The sequence below is a fragment of the Callospermophilus lateralis genome, chromosome 3 (genome assembly GCF_048772815.1).
Source record: "Callospermophilus lateralis isolate mCalLat2 chromosome 3, mCalLat2.hap1, whole genome shotgun sequence".
NCBI classification, from domain to species: domain Eukaryota; kingdom Metazoa; phylum Chordata; class Mammalia; order Rodentia; family Sciuridae; genus Callospermophilus; species Callospermophilus lateralis.
The window spans coordinates 90,974,047-90,996,908 of NC_135307.1; the positions used below are offsets into that span (position 1 = coordinate 90,974,047).

Consider the following 22,862-nt stretch of genomic DNA (forward strand, 5'->3'; position numbering starts at 1 on the left):
CTCAAAAAAATCTTCAATTTAACAACAAAGAACCATGTGAAATCATTTATGTTTTAACTGACTCAAACCACTTTATGTAGTGAAACTATGCTTTCATATAATCCATTTGTAGTGCTACTCAAAAGTGTTGGTCTGCAATAAGACCCTTGCACCAGAATGTAAATCCGGCATACTGCTTCTTCAGGAAAGTCTGGCTACAGCTTACAAAAATTAGACATTATATTAGACAAGTGTTGGTGATAACAGACTTATGTTCTGACACAGGATCCAAATTTTGTCACAATCCAACAACAAGCAGATCTCTTGGACTAGCACCAGTCTATGAACCACACTTAAAAAAAAAAAAATTATTCTTAAGTTTTAGGTGGACACAATATCTTTATTTTACATTTATGTGATGCTGAGGAGCGAATCCAGTGCCTCATGCATGCTGAACTACACACTTTTGATAAACACCAGTCCATCTCCTAAGAATTCTTCATATTAGAGTAAGAGAGATTTTGTATCTTTATAGAATTATAAAGCTTATGTTGGACTGAAGACCAACATATTTGAGAATATGAATATCAGAGGGAAAAAAAGGAAAAACCTTTTGAACTGAGCTAAAGCAGATGTTCTTAATTGAGATCCCAGTATGTGAATCCCTTTTAAATATAAACAAAACTATAGGCCTTATGTGTAATTTTTCTGGGTATAGGGTTCATAGCTCTCTCACATTCTGAAAAATGTTAAGAAGCTCAAAGAGCTCTGATTCACTGAGAAGAAAATGTTAGATAGTTTTCACTGGTAAAACCTCCGGGGTGGTCTCTGCCCTTCTAGTACTGGGAATTGAACCCAGGGGCGACCTACCACTGTACTGCACTCTCAGCCCTTTTACTTTTTGAGACAGGGTCTCAGATGCTAATGCTGGCCTGGAATTTATGGAACCTCCTACCTCAGGTTTCCACGTAGCTTGGGATTAAAAGCTTGAGCTACCATGCAAGGTTAATGGAGCAGCTTTTTATGAAAGCAGTGAGTGGGTATTCTAGTCAATTGTTTGCTCTCTGCCGCCTCTCCTGCTCTTCTTTATATTGCAAGAAACATGCATTTCCCAAGCATTATCATTTGGCTACCAGGGTAAGTATAGCCAGAAGAGATACTGTGGGAGACTGAAGGTAAGAAGAGAGATGAAACCAAGATGTTTTTACCCTGCTTTTTTTTTTCTATGAGCATCTCATTTCTAGTTTTATCCTCTATGTTCCCAGCTCCCATTAGGCAGTCTAGTTGTGAGTTTAGATCTGAGAGATAGCTTCAGATTCTTATTTCTGACAAAACCACTTTCTTGCATTGTTCTAGCCTCAGAGATGCTGACTGCTTCCTCACTTGCTGATTTTTGAGTTGCCTTAACTGTCACATTTGGTTTCTCCCTTCTGTTTCATCTTGTGTAAGTTTGTTCTTATGCTGAATGCCATCCACCTGAAAGTAGTGTTTTCTGTTTTCCTGGCTGAACCCTGACTGATACATGTAAACACCGGCTCCCTAAATACCATACCTGAATGAGGTGGTAGAGTGTAATATCGGCTGGCAGGACAGTAGGAGAAATGCATTGCGGGAAGAGAGCAGTTTTTAGCTTTGGATAAGGAGTTAAGGCCATCTTTAGTAGCTGGGGATCCACTTTCTTCAAACTGTTTTCATTTTCTTCATTCTGAACAACCTAAATAAAAAGATGGCAGTTACATTCCTTTCTCAAAACTTTAATCTCTTTTTCACAAGAACCCTATAAAACACAACTAGCTTGAGAAGATTTGTGGTAGTGAAAAATAACTTTGGTAAACAAGTCACATAGATTAACAGTTCTAGTTCTGGTTCCAAGACAAACTAGCTGTATGACATTGGACCAGATATTTAATATAAGGCCTTAGTTTCCTCATCTGCAAAATTATGAAGCTGAGCTAAATTAGTTATTTTCAAACTATATGTTGTTTAAAATATTTAAATTCAGCCAGGTATGGAGGTATATACCTGTAATCCCTGGAACAAAGAAGGTTGTGGGTAGGAGGATTGCAAATTCAATGCCAGCCTGAGCAACTTAGTGAGATCCTGTCTCAAAAAGAAAAAGAGCTGACAGTGTAGCTCAGTGGGGTTCAAGCACCCTTAGGTTTAATCAATCCCAGCACAACACACAAAAAATTAAATATTTAAATTCAATATTCAGTAGTAAACACTAAAAAAAAACTGTAGTTGTAGATTGTCAGCATGCCTTTATTTTATTTATTTTTGTATGCAGTGCTAAGGATTGAACCCAGTGCCTCATACATGCTAGGCAAGTGCTCTGCCACTGAGCCCAAGTCCCAGCCCCAGCCCTGAGTAGTAAATATTTTTAAAGTCTTAGACTACTAGAGTAGATGATTCACAGGTCCTTCCTCCTCAGCTCTAAAGTTATTTATGATTAATTTTGACAGGTTATTAAAAACAGGCATAAATAACTTAGCCGTATAAGTTGAGTATATAACCACAATCTAAGAGAGGTTGTATTAAATTAAACCAGTATCAGTAAGAAACTCCTAAAGATAAGATGTTTGACAGCATTCTTAAGTTCTCCCTAATCAGGCACACTTTAATGTTAAAAAGCAAAAGATGAGCAAGTTCTTCTGGGTACCATAAAAAAGTTTATATGGGTGCCTAAAGATTATGATTTTTTTACTTTGCTAAAAGGGCAAATACAGAATAATTTCCAAGCAACAAATCTACAACATACTTATTCCCAGAGAAGCAATCAGACCCTGATTCTATTCTGAAAATAATCTCAGAGTTATACAAAACATATTAAATGGAGGCTAGAGATGTAGCTCAGTGGTAGAGTGCTTGCCTAGCATATTCAAGGCCCGAGGTTCAATCCCTAGTACCACTACACACACACACACACACACACACACACACAAAAAAAAAAAAAAAAAAGCCACTAAAGGAGGAAAAAAAAGAAAATCTCTACAACACATTAGTTCCAAGATATTTTAAGCTATTATACAAAATTTTTAAATTCACCCATTTTATGCTCTTTAATGAAACATCTGAAAGTGTTTATATTTCAATGTCAACTGAGATCAAGACAATCCATAGATATTTCTGAATTTCAAATCAGTACAAATTTGTCATAATAGGCAAACAATAGGCTGTCCATCCATACCTGGCTGACCCCGCCAGGAGCATACATCATAGTAGCAAGGGCTAGGAGAGTATGCCCTTCCAATAGCATACTGCTTACACCAGCCCGATTGGTGGGAATCAAAATTTGAGCATTTGCAAGGCTAGCCTGGAAGATCAGTTTGGGATCTGAAAAATAAAAGGGTTTCTTGTTATATCCTTAGCACTATCATAAAGTTAGTTACTCAACAAATATTTTTCAGATGAATGAAATACAATATAGACTGGGTATGAAAAAAAAGTGCAAAGAAAACAACTGGAATAAAATACATTAAAATACTATCAGTACTTACCTATGTGTGATTACTTTTTTATATACTTAGGCTGCCTACCTATGGAGGAGGTGTTAATTGTCTGTGTCTCCCAATTTATTTGTTTTTTTATTTTGGTACTGGGGATTAAACCCTGGGGTGCTTAACTACTGAGCCCTTTTTATTTTTTGAGATGGCGTCTTGCTAAATTGCTGAGGCTGACTTTGAACTTGTGATCCTCCTGCCTCCCGAACAGCCTGGATTATAGGTGTGCACCACCATGTCTTTTTTTTTTTTTTTTTGTTATATATGACAGCAGAATGCATTACAATTTTTCATATCTCTGGTTGTACACTTTTTTTTAACATTAAACATATACATTACTTTATAATAAAGCTGCACCCAAACCCAAAACCAAAAATCTACAATAGACCAGTTATTTATCTAAAGAAAATTTTTGTAATACAGTATACACACACCTGTTAAATTACTGGAAACTTGTCGACACTGAACTAAAAATTCAAACCAAGGGTGAGCTTCATATAATTCTTTCTTTTCCAAAAAAGAACAATTTTCAGGACTAAGTCTGCATTAATGGGGGGAAAAAAACAACTCTGGTTAGCATGCAGCATAAGACAGTTATAACCATGTTTACTCAAGAGATAACCAATATTAGAAAAAAGAATTACAAAAGGGCAAATAGAGAATAATTTCCAAGCCACAAAATAAATACTTCCACTCTTGCCTTGTATTTTATATACTTTTTATGATCTAAAAGTAGAGAATATTTTAGAGACAATATTCACTACCTTGATCAAAGTTTACCAACTCTGCAAAAAACCTGAGATCTTACACTTTAAAATACTTAATATTTTATTGGTTTTTACTAAGAAAACTTTCAAAAACTTTTCATCTTGTTTTCCCCTTGCCACCCCCCTCTGCACTCCCCCACTGGGGATGAAGCAGGGGCACTTTACCTCTAAACCACATCCACAATCCATTTTATTTACTTATTTTAAAATTTTGAGACAGGGTCTCACAAAGTCTATAAGGCTGGCCTCTGAGACTTTGCATCCTGGGCACAGAGGTGAATACCTATAATTTTCCTGCCTCAACCTCCCAAGGTGCTGGGATTATAGGCATGCACAACTGTGCCCAGCCTTTTTGTCATTTTTAAAACAAGAAGTTTTCAAAAACCTTTACATAAATACAGAGATGCTAAAACTGAGGAGTTAAGGTTCAGAATATGTATTTTGAAAATATGGCTCTTAGCAAAGCACAGGGGCGCATGCCTGTAATCCCAGTGATTCAGAGGTTGATGCCAGCCCCAGCAACTTAGTGAGACCCTGTCTCAAAATAAAAAATAAAAAGCACTGGGGATGTGGTGGAGCACCCCTGGGATCAATTCCCAGGCCACAAAAAAAAAAAAAAAGAAAAGAAAATATGACTCTCAAATTTGTTCTTTTTCCATAGCAGTTTTGGAGAATCACTTCAGTGTGTGAGTAAGCCTCCATGATACAAACCTGGACTACATTCTCTGTTCAAACTTCTAGTGTTTACTACATAAAGTTTAAGAAAAACAACAAACCAACAAGTCTCTATTAGAGTAGAAGTGTGGACTCTAGAATCAAAGTAAACAGAATTAAATCTGGGTCTGCCCTTACTAGTTATGTGTCTTAGGTAAAAAACACTTAAGTTTCAAAGCCTCCATATTTCCTTACTTGTAAAATGGAGATGGGTAACCACCACAGAGTTTTTGTGAAGATGAAATGAGTTAATGCATGTAAAGCACTTAGCCTAATGCCAAGAACATTGTAAGCACTTGTATTACAAACTATTTTCACTGCTGTTATTCTTACTGACCCAATAACACTGGCCACCGATACAAGTTTGCAGGTTGATCTTTGGTAAATATATACTGATATGCAACAATTTTATATAAGTTTTAGAGTTTATGTAATATGCCTTGCAGAGGCTATGAAATCAAAGTTGCTTAGCATTCTCCTGGCAATGAAAGTATCAAAGAATTACAGTGAAACTTTAGAATCTTCCTTTCTTTTTTTATGTATCTAGTTGAATGTGGCACTGAACTAAACTATGTACCAAGTGTTGGGATGGGAGAAACTACTTCAAACAGATTAATATCTCTCATGTAAATGCTTACTGTTTTCCTAAAAGTCCAGAAGTAGTATGAGAAGAGGAAATATGAAAAGTCAATTCTCAATACTTACTTGTAATAGTCGAGAAAGACATAAAGAAGATACTGTAGACCATGTTCCAAGCAGTAGAGAATGAAGTGAGAATGAAAATCCCAACCTTCTTTGGTCCTATAGTTTTGGACAGGGAGAGTATCTTGCATCACACCCCCAATACGGCTGAGTCTTAGAAGGAAGAGTTCAAAATCTTCTAGTTCAGACCCAAGAAAAATTCCATTCCTGCCGGTTTAAGGTGTAAGAAAGTAAAAAGTTGATATATTCAGAACAGACAAAATCACCTCCACTGTTTAAGTATCAACTACTTAAAACAATAAGCATTTATAGGGGCTAGGGTTATGTCTCAATAGAGATAGCTAGCCTACTTGCCTAGCATGTATGAGGCACTGGGTTTGATACTCAGCACCACATATAAATAAATGAATAAAGATAAAGGTCCATCAACAACTAAAAAAAAATTTAAACAATAAGCATTTACAATATAAGGGTAACAGTTCTTACTCTATAAATATATTCTAAGGCACACATTTTGCCAGTTTCCTATGTAGGTTTCTGTAATATTACAGCATTTAAAGGTATACTAATTAAAGTCTCAAGTTATCTTTGATATTTTGAAAACCTAACTAAACTATCTCTCCGTTTTTTAAATATTTGGTTGGAACTATACAAACCAATGTGACAACAGTGGCGAGCTCTTGAAGTGGATGCTCTGTGCACTAAGAAAAATATCTCACTAAGAGGCTAAAATAATAAATAGACTACTAAATCAGAGAAACTTGCATTTCTGTATTACTTTTAACAAATTTACTGTTAAACACATTACATCTACCAAAGTAGTACAGAAAAACAGACATGGAGTTTAAAGCAGCACCATGTAACCACCACTCATATTATACAACATTGTATTTTGAGATGTTTAGTATATTCCTCCCCAATGCATGCACTTTGCTCCCCAATGCATGCACTTTGCTATCTCCAGAGCTAAAAAAAAACAAAAAAACAAAACAAAACAAAAACACAGTACTGAGGAAAGAACCCAGTGATACTTTACCACGAAGCTACATCCCCAGCCCCTTTTACTCTTTGAGACAGGGTCACACCAAGATGCTGAGGACCTGCCTCAGCCTCCCTAACTGCTGGGATTACAGGTGGGCCACTATGCCTGGCCCTCACCATTTTTTCTAATTGCTCTTCCTTTTATTTTTCCCAAGGGGGATTAATTCAACAGTTATAATACCTGGCCAATTTATCTAAAACTTCATTCCTCATGTAGTTGTTGCAGCAAGTATTCTGATCAATAACATCAACAGTCAGAGGGGGCCATTTGCTCTGCTGAAGTGAAAGGTAACCTTCCTGGGTCTGAAACTCTCCAATCCACAAGATAATGTTTAACCAATCATGGTGAGCTGTGAGGTATCTCCACAGGGCTTCCGGGGAATACAGTTTATATTCTACACAAAGAACAAAACACATTTTAAAGTGCAATGAATTATGATGGTTAACATGTAACTCAATACTGAATTAAATATTCAGTAAATATAATCTGAACATGAATATTCATATAATGTATGAATTATTCAGGTTATTTGCTTCTTTTACAGTTTTCCTCTTGTATTGTTCATTTTACAATCAATAACATCTGGAAGAGTTAAATGTTTCTCATCGCTAGTGGTTAAAATGAAATGGGTATGTTAAACTGCCCATTTCACTTATCTATTCAACCCTCTTTTTTCTGTAGTACTGAGAATGGAAACCACAGGCGCTCTATCATTGAACTACATACCCAAAGCCTCTTTTTAATTTTATTTTGAGATCCTGACTCACTAAGTTGCTGAGGCTGGCTCAACTTTACAATCCTCCTGCCTCAGCCTCCAAAGTCCCTGGGATGTACAGATGTGTGCAACAATTCCTGGCCTCTTTCCTTTATTATATATAAAAAGCTTTACTGGATGCAGTGGTGCCTGTAATCCCAGCGACTCAGGAGAACGAGGAGGATCACAAGTTCTAAGCCAGCCTCTACAACTTAGCAAGGCCCTAAGCAACTTAGTGAGACCCCGTTTCAAAATAAATAAGAAGGGCTGGAGATATGGTTCAGTGGTAGTTCAATCCCTGATACCAAAAACAAACAAACATTGGCTTTAATAGTAAAAATAAATTTTATTCTCTGATATACCACTTTTCATCACTGTTATCCTCTAGAGCCCTGATGTGACATGGATCCTTAACTTACACAAGAAACTCAAAAACTATTTGGAAAAGCAAAGAATGTCACTCTGAAGCTGGAATAAAAACTTGGTGTTGACTCTCAATTCATTAAATCATATGACTTTATTTTCACTATCACATTGTAAATTCATCACAAAAGTGCTGGGATAACCCATTTTGTCCCATTGTTCCAAATGTGGACCATCTATGAAAACTTAAATACAGTATATAATTGGAATGTAATTCTAACAATTATAATAAATCATAAGCTCTGGATTGATTTCCAACCTATTTTAATGCACCCATGTCAATTCTGTTGAAATATTCACAGAATGCAAAACTTAAGACTCAATGGATTAATACAATGTCTTGCATTTTAGAGAAACTTAATATCTATCCCCTCTCAAAAGAATTCTAAAATGGAGACACAAAAAAAATTAAAATGCCAGTACCTAATTTAACCCTTGTTTAATTTGCATATATTTAGCACTCTCTCATACTTGCCTTCTGGACTTATCCTGGGGAGAAGGATATATTCTTGCATTGGTTGATCCCACCACTGAGCCCAATTTAATGCAATTGCATGGTCCAGTTTGTTAAATTCATCTTTACAATCATATTGGAGGAATGAGTCCAAAATAGATTTGTGCTTGAAAAAATCTTGTTCCTTTATCCAATACCTAAAAACAGTAACATATATATATTTTCTTTAGCTTTGGAAGAAAAAGCATCCTTTTTATCTACAAGAACACCTATTCTTTGGGGGGTATACAATTCTGATTATGCAAATATTAAAATGATGGGAAATCCCTTCTATATGACACAAATTTTTCTTTCTGAGAAGGTTGACTCAATTCCATGTTAAGAAACTTGTGCTCATAATTATTACAAACTAAATATTATATATAATATTCTTCCAATATTATCAAAAGGAGACTGATGAGACTACCTGGGAAAGGAACGTATCTGCATATTTCCTTGGAGACGTCCCGAATAAAATTTTTCAACTTGATGCACACAATCTATAGTTCTTTTTTCTTTTTCAGAAAAATAATTTTTTTCTTTCAAAATTTCAACCTTGAATAAAAGATAATTAAAACAGTGACCTCACAAAACTCAAGCACATATGCAAAACAAAAATCATGAGATTAAATGCCATTTAAAAATTGTATTTTTAATTCCTGAATTTACATTCACAAAAATTTTCCTTGACCATAAGTGTAATAATTTAAAAAGAACTGTCATATATTTACTTATTAGATATTAGTTGAATATTAAAATTATTTTTTAAAGTTTTTCTTCCATATTTTTCTAAAAAAATGTAAACTACACAGTCTCATCTTTAAATGGGACAGAAAAATTTAAAGGCAAGGTTACCATACATCTAAGATAGGCTATACAACAGCCTGCCATGATGATTCACTTGTAAACAAAGGTCAGTGTAAACAATCACACTCTAAAGCTGGGATTTCTTTAAAAAAAAAAAAAAAAAAAGTAAACTACACAGTTTCATCTTTACCTACCAAATAATCCCGTATATTTCTGTTTGTTGTATAGAAACATATCTTGAGCAAGTGGTCCTTTACATCAAAGCCCTATAATAGACATAGAAAATAAAAAAACCTTACATTTAGTAATGAAATTATTTGGAACACAAACATGTTAGATACAGAAGTATTCTATTATAGACATGCATTCTATTAGAATACCACATCTTTTCTTCTCTTGCAAATATTTATTTTCCGAATACATATTTACTGCATATTCCTAAAGTCCTTAAACACTTTGTCACAGCAAAGATAACATGTAGAACAATTTAAGTAAGGCCAGGCTACCATACATCTAAGACAAACTATACAACAACCTGCTATGATGATTCATTTAAAAGATCAATGTAAACAATTACCCCTTACATAGTTTCATTCCTCTGCACTTCCAGGAAGTTACCATGGACAAGACCCCACCAATGCAGATTAGGGCCAGATCTCAGTTTAGTCTGGGAACACTACTTCTAGGATTTCCCTTCTCAGATGAAGTAAACTCATGAAACATGAAGCCCTAAGCAAAGGCACATTCCACTAGAAAGCACAAAAAAAGATGTAAGGGGTCACATGAACAATACAGAAGATCCTCCAATAAATCATAAGTCCTATCAACAGGGAGATGATGAAAACTCCATTTATTTTTATCTATCTATCTATTTATTACTTTTTGTGCCAGAATTGAACTTAGAGGCACTTAACCACTAAACTACATCCTCAGTCCTTTCTATTTTTATTTATTTATTTTTATGGTGCTGGGGATTGAACCCAGGGACTTATGCATGTAAGGCAAGCACTCTTCCAACTGAGCTATATTCCCAGCCCAACCCAGGAAGTTACCATGTTCAAGGTCCCACTAAGTTAGTTAGGGCCTCACTAAATTGCTGAGGCCAGCTTTGAACTTGCTATCCTCCTGCCTCATTCTCCAGAGTGGCTGGGAATACTGGCATGTGCCACCGTGCCCAGCAGGAACTCCATTTAAAAATAATCTTCAAACTGGTGCACACCTGTAATCCCAGCAACTCAGGAGGCTAAGGCAGGAGGATTGCAAATTCAAGGCCAGCCTCAGCAATTTAGAGAGACCTTGTTTCCAAATAAAATTTTAAAAAGGGGATGAAGCTCAGTGGGTTCACCCCTGGGTTCAATTCCCAGTACCAAAATACATACACACACACACACACACACACACACACACACACACATCTTCAAGAAGCCACACATGATGGTGCATGTCTGTAATCCCAGTGGTTTGAGAAGCTAAGGCAAGAGGATCACAAGTTCAAAACCAGCCACAGCAACTAAGCAAGGCCCTAAGCAACCTAGTAAGAACCTGTCTCTAAATGAAATATTTTAAAAGGGCTAAGACAATCCCAAAGAACCAAAGGTATTTACTCTGATATCCAGATACTAATTCACAATGGCAGGGAGGAGAAGAGAGGGACTTTGGATTAGACAGAGGGGAGTGAAGGGAGGGGAGAGGAACAGGGATAGAAATGATAGTAGAATGAATCAGACATTATTGCCCTATGTGCATATATAATTACACAACCTGTATAACTCTACATCATGTACAACCAGAAGAATGAGAAGTTATACTCCATTTTTGTATGATGTGTCAAAATGCATTCTACTGTCATATATAACTAGTTAGAACAATTTTTTTAAAAATAAATAAATAAAAAGGGCTGGGGATGTTGCTCAGTTGTTAAGCACCCTGCATTTAATCCCCAGTATCACAAAGAGAGAGAGAAAGGAAATGTGTGTGTGTGCGTGTGTGTGTAAAAGCAAGAGAGTGAGTGTGTGTGTGTGTGTGTGTGTGTGAGAGAGAGAGAGAGAGAGAGAATGATATCAACTTATTGTCCATCAATAGCTGTATGGATAAAGAAAATGTGGAGTGTATATATTTAATGGTACATTATTCCGACTAAGAAAGAAGGGAACCATGCCATTTACAAGCCAGACACAGAAAAACAAATGTTACATGATTCCATCTACATGTGCAATCTTAAAAAGAAAATTTAACTTGTAGTAACAGAATAGACTGGAAGTCACCAGTGGGCAGCAAGTATGGGAAAGGAAGAGATTGGCTAAAGGGTACAAATTTTCAGTTGTAAGACAAATAAGTCCTGGACTTATATGTAGCATAAGCTAAAAATATATGTTATACATAATATTTGTTAGGAGGATAATAATATCTTGTAGACTTGAAATTTGCTAAGAGTTTTCAAATGTTCTCACCACAGACACACAACTATATAAGGTAACATTAATTAGATTATGGTAATCTTTTTCACAATGTATACACATATCAAAGCATCACATTTTACACATTAAATATGTATAATTTTTTTCATTAATCATACCTCAATAAAGATGGGGGGGGGGAATCTCTTCAGGAAAGTTCTCAATACCAAAAAACATTTCTCAGTATAATTAATGTCACTTTTTTTCTAGTAAGGACTATATAAATTTCTTCATTTGTAATGCAACAATGAAAAAACTCAGTTTTTACAGTAAACAGAAATTATATTAAGTGACTGGAGATCTTCTCTTACATCAGGGACTTTAAGATCTGACAAATGCGATTATACCACTCACCATGTTCTTCAGAAGTTCAGAGGCTTCCTTTATATTGTTCTTCCTTAAATTGTCAAAGACCAAACCTTGGCCTATCCTAATCAGTTCCTCAAGTTTTTGAGCAGAATGACTGTTACTCCTAAAGAAGGTTTGTGCCTCTGGTATTTTGTTGTTTAAAATGGCATTGGCAATAACTTCCTAGGAGAAGGAAGAAAAAGCATTTATCTTTAGGTTCTTTTTAATTTTCTTATTATGATTATCAACATAGGATTTATACATTCACTGAATACCTACTAAGGGACCTTTATTGAAAATCTACTACTACTATCTGCAGGTAGGCATAGGGAATATGAAGCTAACTAAAATAGACCCTGCTCTCCAAGAGCTCAGTGTCTGGTGATAGTCAGTGTCAGTAACACAAATAGAGCACTGTCTGTGATAAAAAGTATCCCAGGATGTTACAGACCAGGGTTCAGAACAGGTGTTACCAAATAAAAAACAAAAAAAGGCACAGGGCTTCTTAGTAGAAGTAACTAATGAGTAAAAAAAAAAAAAAAATCAAAGATCAATAACTGTTCCACACATATATTAAGAAAAGATGACAGGTGCTCCAAAAAGTGAGACTATCAAGTATAGAGGCAAAAGAAAAAACTGCATCAAGTCTTCAGGGACTTGACAATACTTCAAATCCCAGCAGCACCAAGGGGGGAAAAAAAAAAGTTTGAGAAACTGGCAGCATCTCAACCTTATTGTTTCATTCCCCATTGATTTTTTTTTTTTTTTTTTTTTGGGGGTAGTGCTAGGGATTAAACCTTGCATGTGCTAGGCAAGCTCTCTACCACTCAGCTACATCCCCTAGCTCTTTTTATTTTTTATTTTGAAATAAGGTGTCCCTAAATTACTCAGGCTGGCCTCGAATTTGGGATCCTCTTGCATCAGTTTCCCAACCAGCTGGGATTATAGGCAGATGCCACTATGCCTGGCCCTACTCATCATCTATGTTAAGTCATTCTGGCTTTTGTCTTTCCAATACCAGTACTCTTCATGTGAATAGAGGAATCCTTCCAGTCTCTAAGTAATACAGAGGGCAGCACATTTTGGCTATATTCACATGTACGGTGTAAAGAAAGGCAAAAGGATGGAATCAAGAAGTGTAACTCACAAAAAGTGTTAATTAGAATTACAGACATGACTCAAATTGAGTATATTCCAAATAATGATGCTATAAAGTAAAATTTTCCTAGATCCAATTATCAGTAGATCTAATAACTCAATTTATTCAGAGGTCAGGCAGAATGCATGAGTCTGAAGTCTCAGGCCCAAGACAGTAAAAAATATTACTTGGGGAAGGGCTGCTTCAAATAGCCCTGGGGTCAGGTGCTGGATACAAATGGGCAAGATTGGCATTAAGAGGGAGCCTGTATTCTGAATTAAATAAACCAATCTCTTGTAGACATAAATTTGAAGTCATATCCAGAGATCCCAAAACCTATGAAACCTAAAACCCTTTCCGAAGATTCTGAATCACAGGTGTATAGATTCTAAATTCTATTTATTTTATTGTTTTCAGGTCCTCTGAATCTAGCACATAAAATACAATAATTATTCATATTTACCTCAGAGCTGAGTTTCTCCCATATATCACTCTCTTTCACTGTGCTGACACTTTCACTGACATTATATTCATCTATAGTATCTGCTGGCTTCCAAGGAAACTTTATCATGAAAGTTCTAAGTTCATTAATGTAGCTGGTCAAAATATCCACTGCTTTCTGTAGATGTTCATCTATCTCTGTGGAAAATATCAATGTGCCAATTCACATACATGTACATATTATGGCAGCGGAAGGAAGAGGACATGACTAGTTAGAAAGAGTTCTAGAGAATGCCAAAATTGAAAATTGCCATCTTCAAATTTTCAAAATATATTTGAGGACTGTTTTCTATTTACAAGCATCTGTGTTTTAATATAGTCCTTTTTACATTCTTCACAATGATTAGTCCTAGGTCTTTTTGCCAACTTTCTCAGTATCAAAACTCATTTCACTTAATTACATGTCAACTTTATTCAACTTTAGCAAATGGCATTTCACTGTCCTGACACACAGGAATGCGTCCCCTTTCTTTGCTGCTATTCTTACCTTCAGTGTGAATACAAAGTTCCTTCATCTGTTTGTTAAGGAAAGACAATGTAAGACTAAGCAATTGCTCTGAAAAGTGTTTGCTTTGGGTTTCAGAATCACTTTCTCTAATTGCTGAGCAAAGTAAGTCCAATGCTGGTATCAGCTCTTCCACATCTGAGAAAGAAGCAAAGAAATTAGTATGAAGGACACTAGACTACTCCCAATAAAATTAACAAATCCAAAAATTCCATGTTGCAATATTTAAAATACATACAAGGACCAATGTGCTATTTTCACAAAACTTTAATGAAGGCTTCTTACCTGCAACTTTAATGATTTTCGTTACTACTAATAATTATTTACTGGTATTACCATTAACTACCATTTTGCTGATTTACTACATCTTAAGTACTGAACTTAGTATTTATAAATTCTTTCTTATTCCAATAGCTTAAGAAGTAGATGTTCCTTTTTCCATAGATGAGGAAACAAGTACAGAGAGGATAAGTAATTTGTCTAAGCTAAAAATGGCACAGGCAAAATTTGAACCTATGCCTGTGTGATTCCAAAGCTACTCTCTTCAACACACAGAAATGTAAGCCCCTGAATTCTCTACTTGTTGCTGAAGGCCCTAATGAAGTGATTCCTGTTATGACTGCTTATGTGAGAATGATAGGAACCATGGGCAGTCCTCCCAGGAAGTAGGTAAAACTTATTTCTATGCTTTTTTTTCCTTCTTCTTATTATTATTATTGGTACTGGGAATTGAACCCAGGGTCTCACACATATTGGGCAAGCACTCTACTACTGAGCTACATCCCAGCCCTTGCCATGCTTATTATTCCACGTTCACTGTTGCCCTTTAGAGCAGAGCACTGTAAGTGAGAGTAGAGGAGAAATCATTGACCACCAAACAGGGGAAGTGAACAATGACCACATACTTTCAGATGCAGCATCACTCAATATCACAAACCAGGATTTTTTCTATAAATTCAAGTGGATTAAAAAGGGGGGGCATCCTAAAAAGTCAGCAAGTTGGGAGGTAGAACACCAAACTCTGCAATCAAACTGAAAGAGGACTGGGAATATAAGCTCAGTAGTATAGTGCTTGCCCAGCATATCCAAGGCCTCCAGGTTTGACTCCTAGCACCAATCAACCAACCAACCCCCTCTCAGCACCCAAAAAAAGAAAATAAAATTTCTAATTCATATTCTCAGTGAGAACTAACACTGAGCAGATTGTCATTTTCTCTATATGCAACTAGGGTAGAAATTGACAGAAGTTCTTTGGAGGAAAATTTATCAAGGCAATTAAGAATGTGCATTTTGTATACTCACTGGCCTGAAAATTTTATGTCTAGAATTTATTCCAAGTATATTTATTCCAATTATACATACATAAAATTACACATAGCATTTATGGTATATTGCCAATATTTAAAAACTGGAATCAATCTAAATGTCTAATAGTTGGATGAGTAAATTATGACATAGTCCATACAATGAAATTCATGTCATCATAATATCTATCTATGTATAGAAATATGTCTAAAATATATTATTCAAGTAGGGAAAAAAAACAGATGATAATATCACATGTATAGGGGTGAGGTAATCAGGGACCACCACAGGGACATTAAAAGTATGGTATTCTTTCCCACCCTCCTCACTCTTCCAATCCACCTTCTCAATCACAAAAACCAGATGCATCATAAAAGCTAGAATGCCTTCAGGGGCTGGGGTTGTGGCTCAGGGGTAGAATGCTTGCCTAGCGCATGTGGGGGCCCTGGGTTTGGACCTCAGCACCACATACAACTAGGTTAATAGAGGTGTTGTGTCCAACTACAACTAAAAAAAAAAAAAAAAAAAAATCCTAGGATGCCTTCAACATAATGTCTCTAAGAATAAACCAGATGAGAGAATGAGACTGTTGGAAATCACCACAAAATTTGTACAGGATGGTGATAATGATTAAAAAATACAGGACTCAGCACCCCCCTCCCAATAAAAATAAAAACGTACATCTCCCTTTGTTCGGGGAACAGCCTGATCCACTTCTCCATCAGTGTTTTCTCTCTGCAGGTGAAGTCCCAATTAAAACCTTGCCTGTATGTTAATGCTCCCTTGATTCAATTTAATTTCAACTGTCATCAAGTCAGAGCTTCCACCTCAGGTTTTAGCTGTCCCTCTAAACAGAGGATTGACATGATTATCTGTTCCAAGAATAAAAGCTAGGCTTCCTATTTTTTAAGGAAGAATAGCCAAAATCTTAAGAAGAATTGATAAAGTAGCAAAAAACGAGTCAGTGTGAAAATTCTTATAACAAAATCTAATCCACAACTCCACAACTCAGAAAGCAATCAGTATTGTCTATATACATCTCAGACAGTTGCAAGTATCAGCAATGAATTTTATTTTTTCTTGTATAAAATTTTCATGAATTTGAAAGATCATCTTTTCCTTGCATATTAAAAATATCAAACACAGCACAGAATATGAATAATATGCCACTTAGAATGACAACATCTATAGATTCTGAAAACTCTCTCAAGTTTCCACAATGTATATAAATCCCATACATTAGTTCTGGTAAGTAGAGAAGTCAACAAGTCATCAGAATACATGATGTTTCAAAGTAATTAAAAATGATCAGTACAAATGGAGAAGTCTTTATTTTACTTACTTCTTAAATATAAATGAGATGGTGGCAAGTGATCAAACTGATCAGGTACAGAAGATTTTGAAAACAGGGTAAAAAGATTTTCCTTGCTCTTCAAGTAGAAATCTACTGTGTCCAGCTGACGATTTTCTATTCCAGCCTAAAATGGGGGGAAGGAGGAATCAGGAAAAAAAAAAAAATCAAGATTCAGATTTTTTTTTTTTTTTAAACTTTAGAACTTAACGTGCAAAGACTGATGGAGATGTTACTGGGTGGCTCTAATAACCACCCGGGAGGAAAGAGATTAGGCCATGACACTCAATGCTCCAGAAATATTCAGAGCCAAACTGGTAGGAGAATAGGTTTTATCAGCTTTGAAGGTAGATAAAGCTTTTGAAATAAGATAAAGATGCTCACCCTTACTTCTGGATATTATACTGAAGGTCCTAACAGCAAAACAGGACAAAAAGAATAAAAGCATAAGTATTTTTTAAAATATTCTTTTAGTTGCAGAGGAACACAATATCTTTATTTATTTTTATGTGGTACTGAGGATCAAACCCAGTGCCTCACACATTCAAGACAAGCACTCTACCACTGAGCTACAGCCCTAGCCCCCCAAAAGCTTAAGTATTAAAGAGAAGAAATTATATTATTCTGATGTTAAATGCAGATTAACTATATAAAGACTTCCATAGAATAGATCCATTATTAGGATGAGTTAACAGATTAGCTAAATACAAAAATCAAGATATAAAAAGTTAACTGTATTTTTTTAATATTTATTTTTTAGTTGTAGATGGACACATATTTTTATTTTATTTTTATGTGGTGCTGAGGGTCGAACTCAGTGCCTCACGCGTGCTAGGCGAGCACTCTACCTCTAAACCACAATCCCAGTCCCAACTGTATTTCTTTACACTGGAAAGAAATGATGTGATTTATAACGTACCATTTGTAACAAATAATAGGTAAAACAAGATGGCAGTAAAGTAAGACCTTCTAGAAATGATTGTCTCTTCACAGAAATATCAATTTGAACAGCTATTAACAAATGTAATTACCTTTACCAAGAAATAAAGAAAAGGTGAAAGATCACAGTATCTGTTTTTGACATCCACACACACACACACACACACACACACACACACACAAAACAAACGATTAAGGAAGGCAGAAAAGAGTTGCCTACGTCACCTCTTGTCCAACTCAAAGCAAATAATGTGGAGAGAGATGCCTTCTACTTGGGGGAAAGAGAGGGAATTAGGTCCTTAGACTTGGAACTGAGTACTAGGACTACCACAATGAAACCCAGTGCTACCAACAGCCTATTTCCACCACCCCTCCCCAAACCTAAGGCAGCACACTGTGGGGAAAGATTCCATTTGCTAGAGGTAGATATGCCCAGTGTCTGCTAAAAGTCTATGATTGGTGTGTTGTCACTATTTCAGCACTAAAGGGCAGAAAAATACTCTGCTGGGCCAGTAAAACCCAACCCTGAGCAGATTCTAATGGCTTCTGTTCATGTGCTAGTGCCACTGGACAAGGCCTCTGGACCTGTCCTACGCCAGATGAAAACCTGAGGCCCTGGTGGACACACTTGTATTTCAGTCAGCATCACGTCTAGCTAGCAATACATGAGTACAATGAGTACACAGCAGCAGACAGGTGACAGGAGCATGAACCTTGATCCTGCCCATGCTGTGCTAATTTCAGCAGGCTGTAGGCTCCAGGTGCAACCCAGCATTGAAGCACTAGTAGTCACAAGACTGCCCACTCTACCCTAATCCAAACCCCAAGTAACATAGCTCAAAGAGTCAATATCCACTTGGAAAGAGTGAGGAAAGTGTGAAGTCACTGCTGAGAACCCCAGGGCCACTCCTTCCACGGTAAGACCCTGTGACAGGCAGAAGCCTGAAGTGACTATACACGGTGACTATAGCAAAGTGTTTGGGCCGAATCTGGTCCCAAACAGAGACTTCCAAAGACTGACTACATTTTTTAGACACTTCCCCAATCCATCCTAAAGAACTGACCATTGTGGATTTGTGACAAATTTGGGATTGGGGTGCCCTCTCATGCTGAAACAGTGACAATATATCAATCATGGGCTTGAAAATCTGAGCTCAGGATACCATTCAATCTGAAATATCAGCAGTGACCATAGGTTCTGAGAAAATAAGCAGCCAATTTAGAATTTATGCAAGGACAGGTATAAACAAAGCCAGACTATGAAGAATGGACTAAATACCCAATCCTCAAGGTGCACATGTTATGGTATACCAACAAACATCAAGAACTTCCAGAAAACCTTGACTTCACCTAAAAGGCAATAAGGCACCAGAAATTGACCATAAAGCAACAACGTGTATGAATTCTCACACAATTTTTTTTGGTACCAGGGATTGAACCCAGGGGCACTTAACCACTGAGCTACATCCCTGCCCCCTTTTTAAATTTAGAGACAGGGTCTCACTGAGTTGCTGAGGCTGGCTTTGTACTTGTGATCCTTCTGCTTCAGCCTCCTAAATTGCTGGGATTACAGGTTGTGTGAAACCATACCCGGCGCTTGGACAAAGAATTTAACCTAAGGTATTTAAAGAAAACTAATGTCTCTTCCCCAGTATTGCCTACAGAGATGACAGCCATTTTCTATTTAGTGAATCTTAATCATTGGCCACTCATACATCTACAGTCTACCTGTCCCTACTGCCCCTGGATTAGGTTTGCTTTCAGACCTCTTGTGAAGCCCAATATCAAAAAGAAGATGAAGGGACTGGTATTGTGGCTCAGTGGCAGAGCACTTGCCTCTCACATGTGAGGCCCTGGGTTCAATCTTCAGCACCACATATAAACAAACAAATAAAATAAAGGTATTGTGTTCCATCTATGACTAAAAAATATTTTAAAAAAAAGAATAAAGAATTTCATCCAGCAACAGGCAGATTGATACATCAGAATTAAGATAAGTAGCAGAGACCAGATGTTCGAACAAGGTGTAGAGAAAATTCAAGGGCCGATCTTGATTCTCAACATTAGTTATAGAAGCACTAAGAAAACTGAACATGCTGCCGAGTGGCTTCCTTCTAGATGTTCCTGGTCCACAATATTAAAGATAAGGAAATCTTCCTGATATACCTCCTTTTTTTTTTTTTTTTTTTTTTTTTTTTTTTTTTAATACTGGGGATTGAACCCAGGGAGTACTAAGCCACTTAATGAGACAGGGTCTCACTAAGTTGCTTAGGGCCTTGCTAAATTGCTGAAGCTCGCCTCACACTTTCAATCCTCTTGAGTTACTGGGATTACGGTTGGGGAGTGTGCCAACACACTTGGCTCAATAAATTTTATGCAGAGATTGCTCACAATGTTTTCCCTAAGAACTGGAAAGCTCAGCCAGCCATCACAATCACCAATTCCAGTGCCAGGCTGTGCAGCAAAGAAAATAGATGGTTTGAGCACACTTTATTTGTGTTTCAGTAGAACCATAAAAACTGCCAAAAAGGACTGGGGTTGTGGCTCAGAGATGGAGCACTCACCTATGCATGGGGCACTGGGTTCAATCCTCAGCACCACATAAAAATGTAATGTGTCCACCTACAACTAAAAATTAAATATTTAAAAAAATACTGCCTAAAACTGAACCACTAAAGCTCAAAAAATAATGCCAAGTTAATAATGGGATGGTATCAAATTAAAAAGAGTCTACACAGCAAAGGAAACAATTAGGAATATGAAGACAGAATCTACATAATGGGAGAAAATCTTTGTTCACTACTCTTCTGACAGAGGACTATTATCTAGAATATATAAAGAACTCAAAAAACTTAACACCAAAAAACCAGATAACCTGATTAATAAATGGGCAAATGAATTAAGAGACACTTCTCAAAAGAAGAAATACAAATGGTCAATAAATATATGGAAAAATATTCCATATATTAGTATAATTAGAGAAATTACTAATTAGATTAGTAATTAGAGAAATGCAAATCAAAACCACACTGAGATTTCCTCTCACACCGTCAAATGGCAGTCATCAAGAATACAAACAATAATAAGTGCTGGAATGTGGAGAAAAAGCAACATTTTTACATTGTTGGTGGGATTGTAAATTACCACAACCACTATGCAAGTCAGTATGGAGATTCCTCAAAAGACTAGGAACGGGCCAGGTGGAGTGGCCCACATCTGTAATCCCAGTGGTTTGAGAGGCTGAAGCAGGAGGATTGAGAGTTCAAAGCAGCCTCAGCAAAAGCAAGGCTCTAACAACTCAGTGAGGCCCTGTCTCTAAGTAAAACATAAAAAAGAGCTGGGGATGTGGCTCAGTGGTTAAGTGCTCTTGGGTTCAAACCCCAGTACCAAAAAAAAAAAAAAAAAAAAGACTAGGCATGGAAACCACTATATAACCCAGCCATACCACTCTTCAGTATTTATCCTAAACAATTAAAGTCATCATACTATAATGATACATGCATATCCATGTTTATAGCAACACAATTCACAACAAACTGTGGAACCAACCTAGGTGTCCATCAACCAATGAATGGATAAAGAAAATGTGGTGTATATATAGACAATGGCATTTTATTTAGCCATAAAGAAAAATAAAATTATGTCATTTGATGGAAAATGGATAGAATTTGAGACCATTATGTTAAGGGAAATAAGACAAACTCAGAAGGCCAAGGATCATATGTTTTCTCTCATATGTGGAAGCTAGAGAGGAAAAAGGAAAAGAGGACTAAGGCTGTAGTTCACGGGTAGAGCACTTGCCTCATACGTGTGAGGCACCAGGTTCAATCCTTTGCACCACATAAAAATAAATAAAGATACTGTGTCCATCCACAACAAAAAAAAATATTAAAAAGAAAAAGAAGGCAGGGGAGAGGTGGGAGATCTAATGAATATCAAAGGAAGATCAGTAGAGGAAACAGACGGAGGTTGGGGGTGGGAGAAGGAGGGGGAGAGGTGAAGTGTTCGGGAGCTATATTGGCCAAATTATATTGTTATAATGTGTGCATGCATGTATGAATATTTACATCACTATGTACTACTATAAGGCACCAGTAAAAAATGTGGGGAAAAAACTGTCAAAAATTATTTATAAAAAAGGAAACTCAAAAAACTTTAACAAGTAATTTAGTAATTTATCAGAGAAAGTTAAAGGATTGAAGTAATTTTAAAAAAAAACAAAAACAGAAATCCTTGAGCTGACAAATACACTAAATGAAATGAAAAAATGTAACAGAAGGGATCAAACAGAAGAATCATTGAACTTAAAGAAAAGGTATTTGAAAATACACAGGGAAGAGAAAGAAAAGAGAAACGAAAAAAAGCTCTCTTGGGTCAGCTTTTAAAAGAGCAAATATTTAGTGTTTAAGAGGGACTTGAGAATAAAGCTTATACAAAGGAATAATAACAGAAAACTTCTTAAACCTAGAGAAGAATACAAATATCCAGGTATAGGAAAGTCTAAGGTCACAAGTCAGATTCAACTCAACCAAATCTACTCCAAGCTGTATAATCAAAATCTCAAAGATTAAAGACAAAGTAAAGGGGTTGGGGTTGTGGCTCAGTGATAGAACCCTTGCTTAGGGTACATGAGGCACTGGATTTGATCCCCAACACCACAAAAAAAAAAAAAAAAAAAGCAAAGCTAAATAAACAAAATAAATTGTGTTCATCTACAACATTTTATATATATATACACATATATACACACACACACATATATAATGTTTAGTGTGTGTGTGTGTGTGTGTATATATATATATATATATATATATATATAGAGAGAGAGAGAGAGAGAGAGAGAGAGAGAGAGAGAGAGATTGATTCTCAAGACAGCAAAAGAAATACATAACATAAGGGTATTATGATTTATCTGACAGCAGACCTCTCAGCAAAACCTTTATAGGCCAGAGGGAAGATAATGAGGTATTCACAGCACTGAAGGAAAAGAACTGGCAACCAAGAAAATTGTACCAAATAAAGCTAGCTTTTAGAAATGATGGAGACAGATAATCCCACAAAAGCTGAGAGACTTCATCACCACCAGATGTGTCCTATAAGAATTCTAAAAGGAGTTCTTTAAACTAAAAGAAAGAGAT

At 36.3% G+C, this 22,862-nt stretch overlaps 1 protein-coding gene across 3 annotated transcripts in view; it reads right to left on the bottom strand.

The window, feature by feature from the left end:
• The window catches only part of Spg11 (SPG11 vesicle trafficking associated, spatacsin), an 80,631-nt gene that overhangs the window by 40,705 nt on the left and 17,064 nt on the right, over nt 1-22,862 (bottom strand). For all 3 annotated transcript variants that reach the window (XM_076850731.1, XM_076850730.1, XM_076850732.1), the window contains 12 exons: nt 16,777-16,912; nt 14,112-14,267; nt 13,587-13,762; nt 11,992-12,168; nt 9,376-9,447; nt 8,802-8,929; nt 8,357-8,532; nt 6,885-7,098; nt 5,666-5,869; nt 3,914-4,020; nt 3,167-3,312; nt 1,532-1,693 (listed from right to left, as the gene is read on the bottom strand). In XM_076850731.1, the coding sequence (XP_076706846.1) occupies nt 1,532-1,693; nt 3,167-3,312; nt 3,914-4,020; nt 5,666-5,869; nt 6,885-7,098; nt 8,357-8,532; nt 8,802-8,929; nt 9,376-9,447; nt 11,992-12,168; nt 13,587-13,762; nt 14,112-14,267; nt 16,777-16,912 (1,854 nt within the window). The remainder of the gene's footprint in view (nt 1-1,531; nt 1,694-3,166; nt 3,313-3,913; nt 4,021-5,665; nt 5,870-6,884; nt 7,099-8,356; nt 8,533-8,801; nt 8,930-9,375; nt 9,448-11,991; nt 12,169-13,586; nt 13,763-14,111; nt 14,268-16,776; nt 16,913-22,862) is intronic.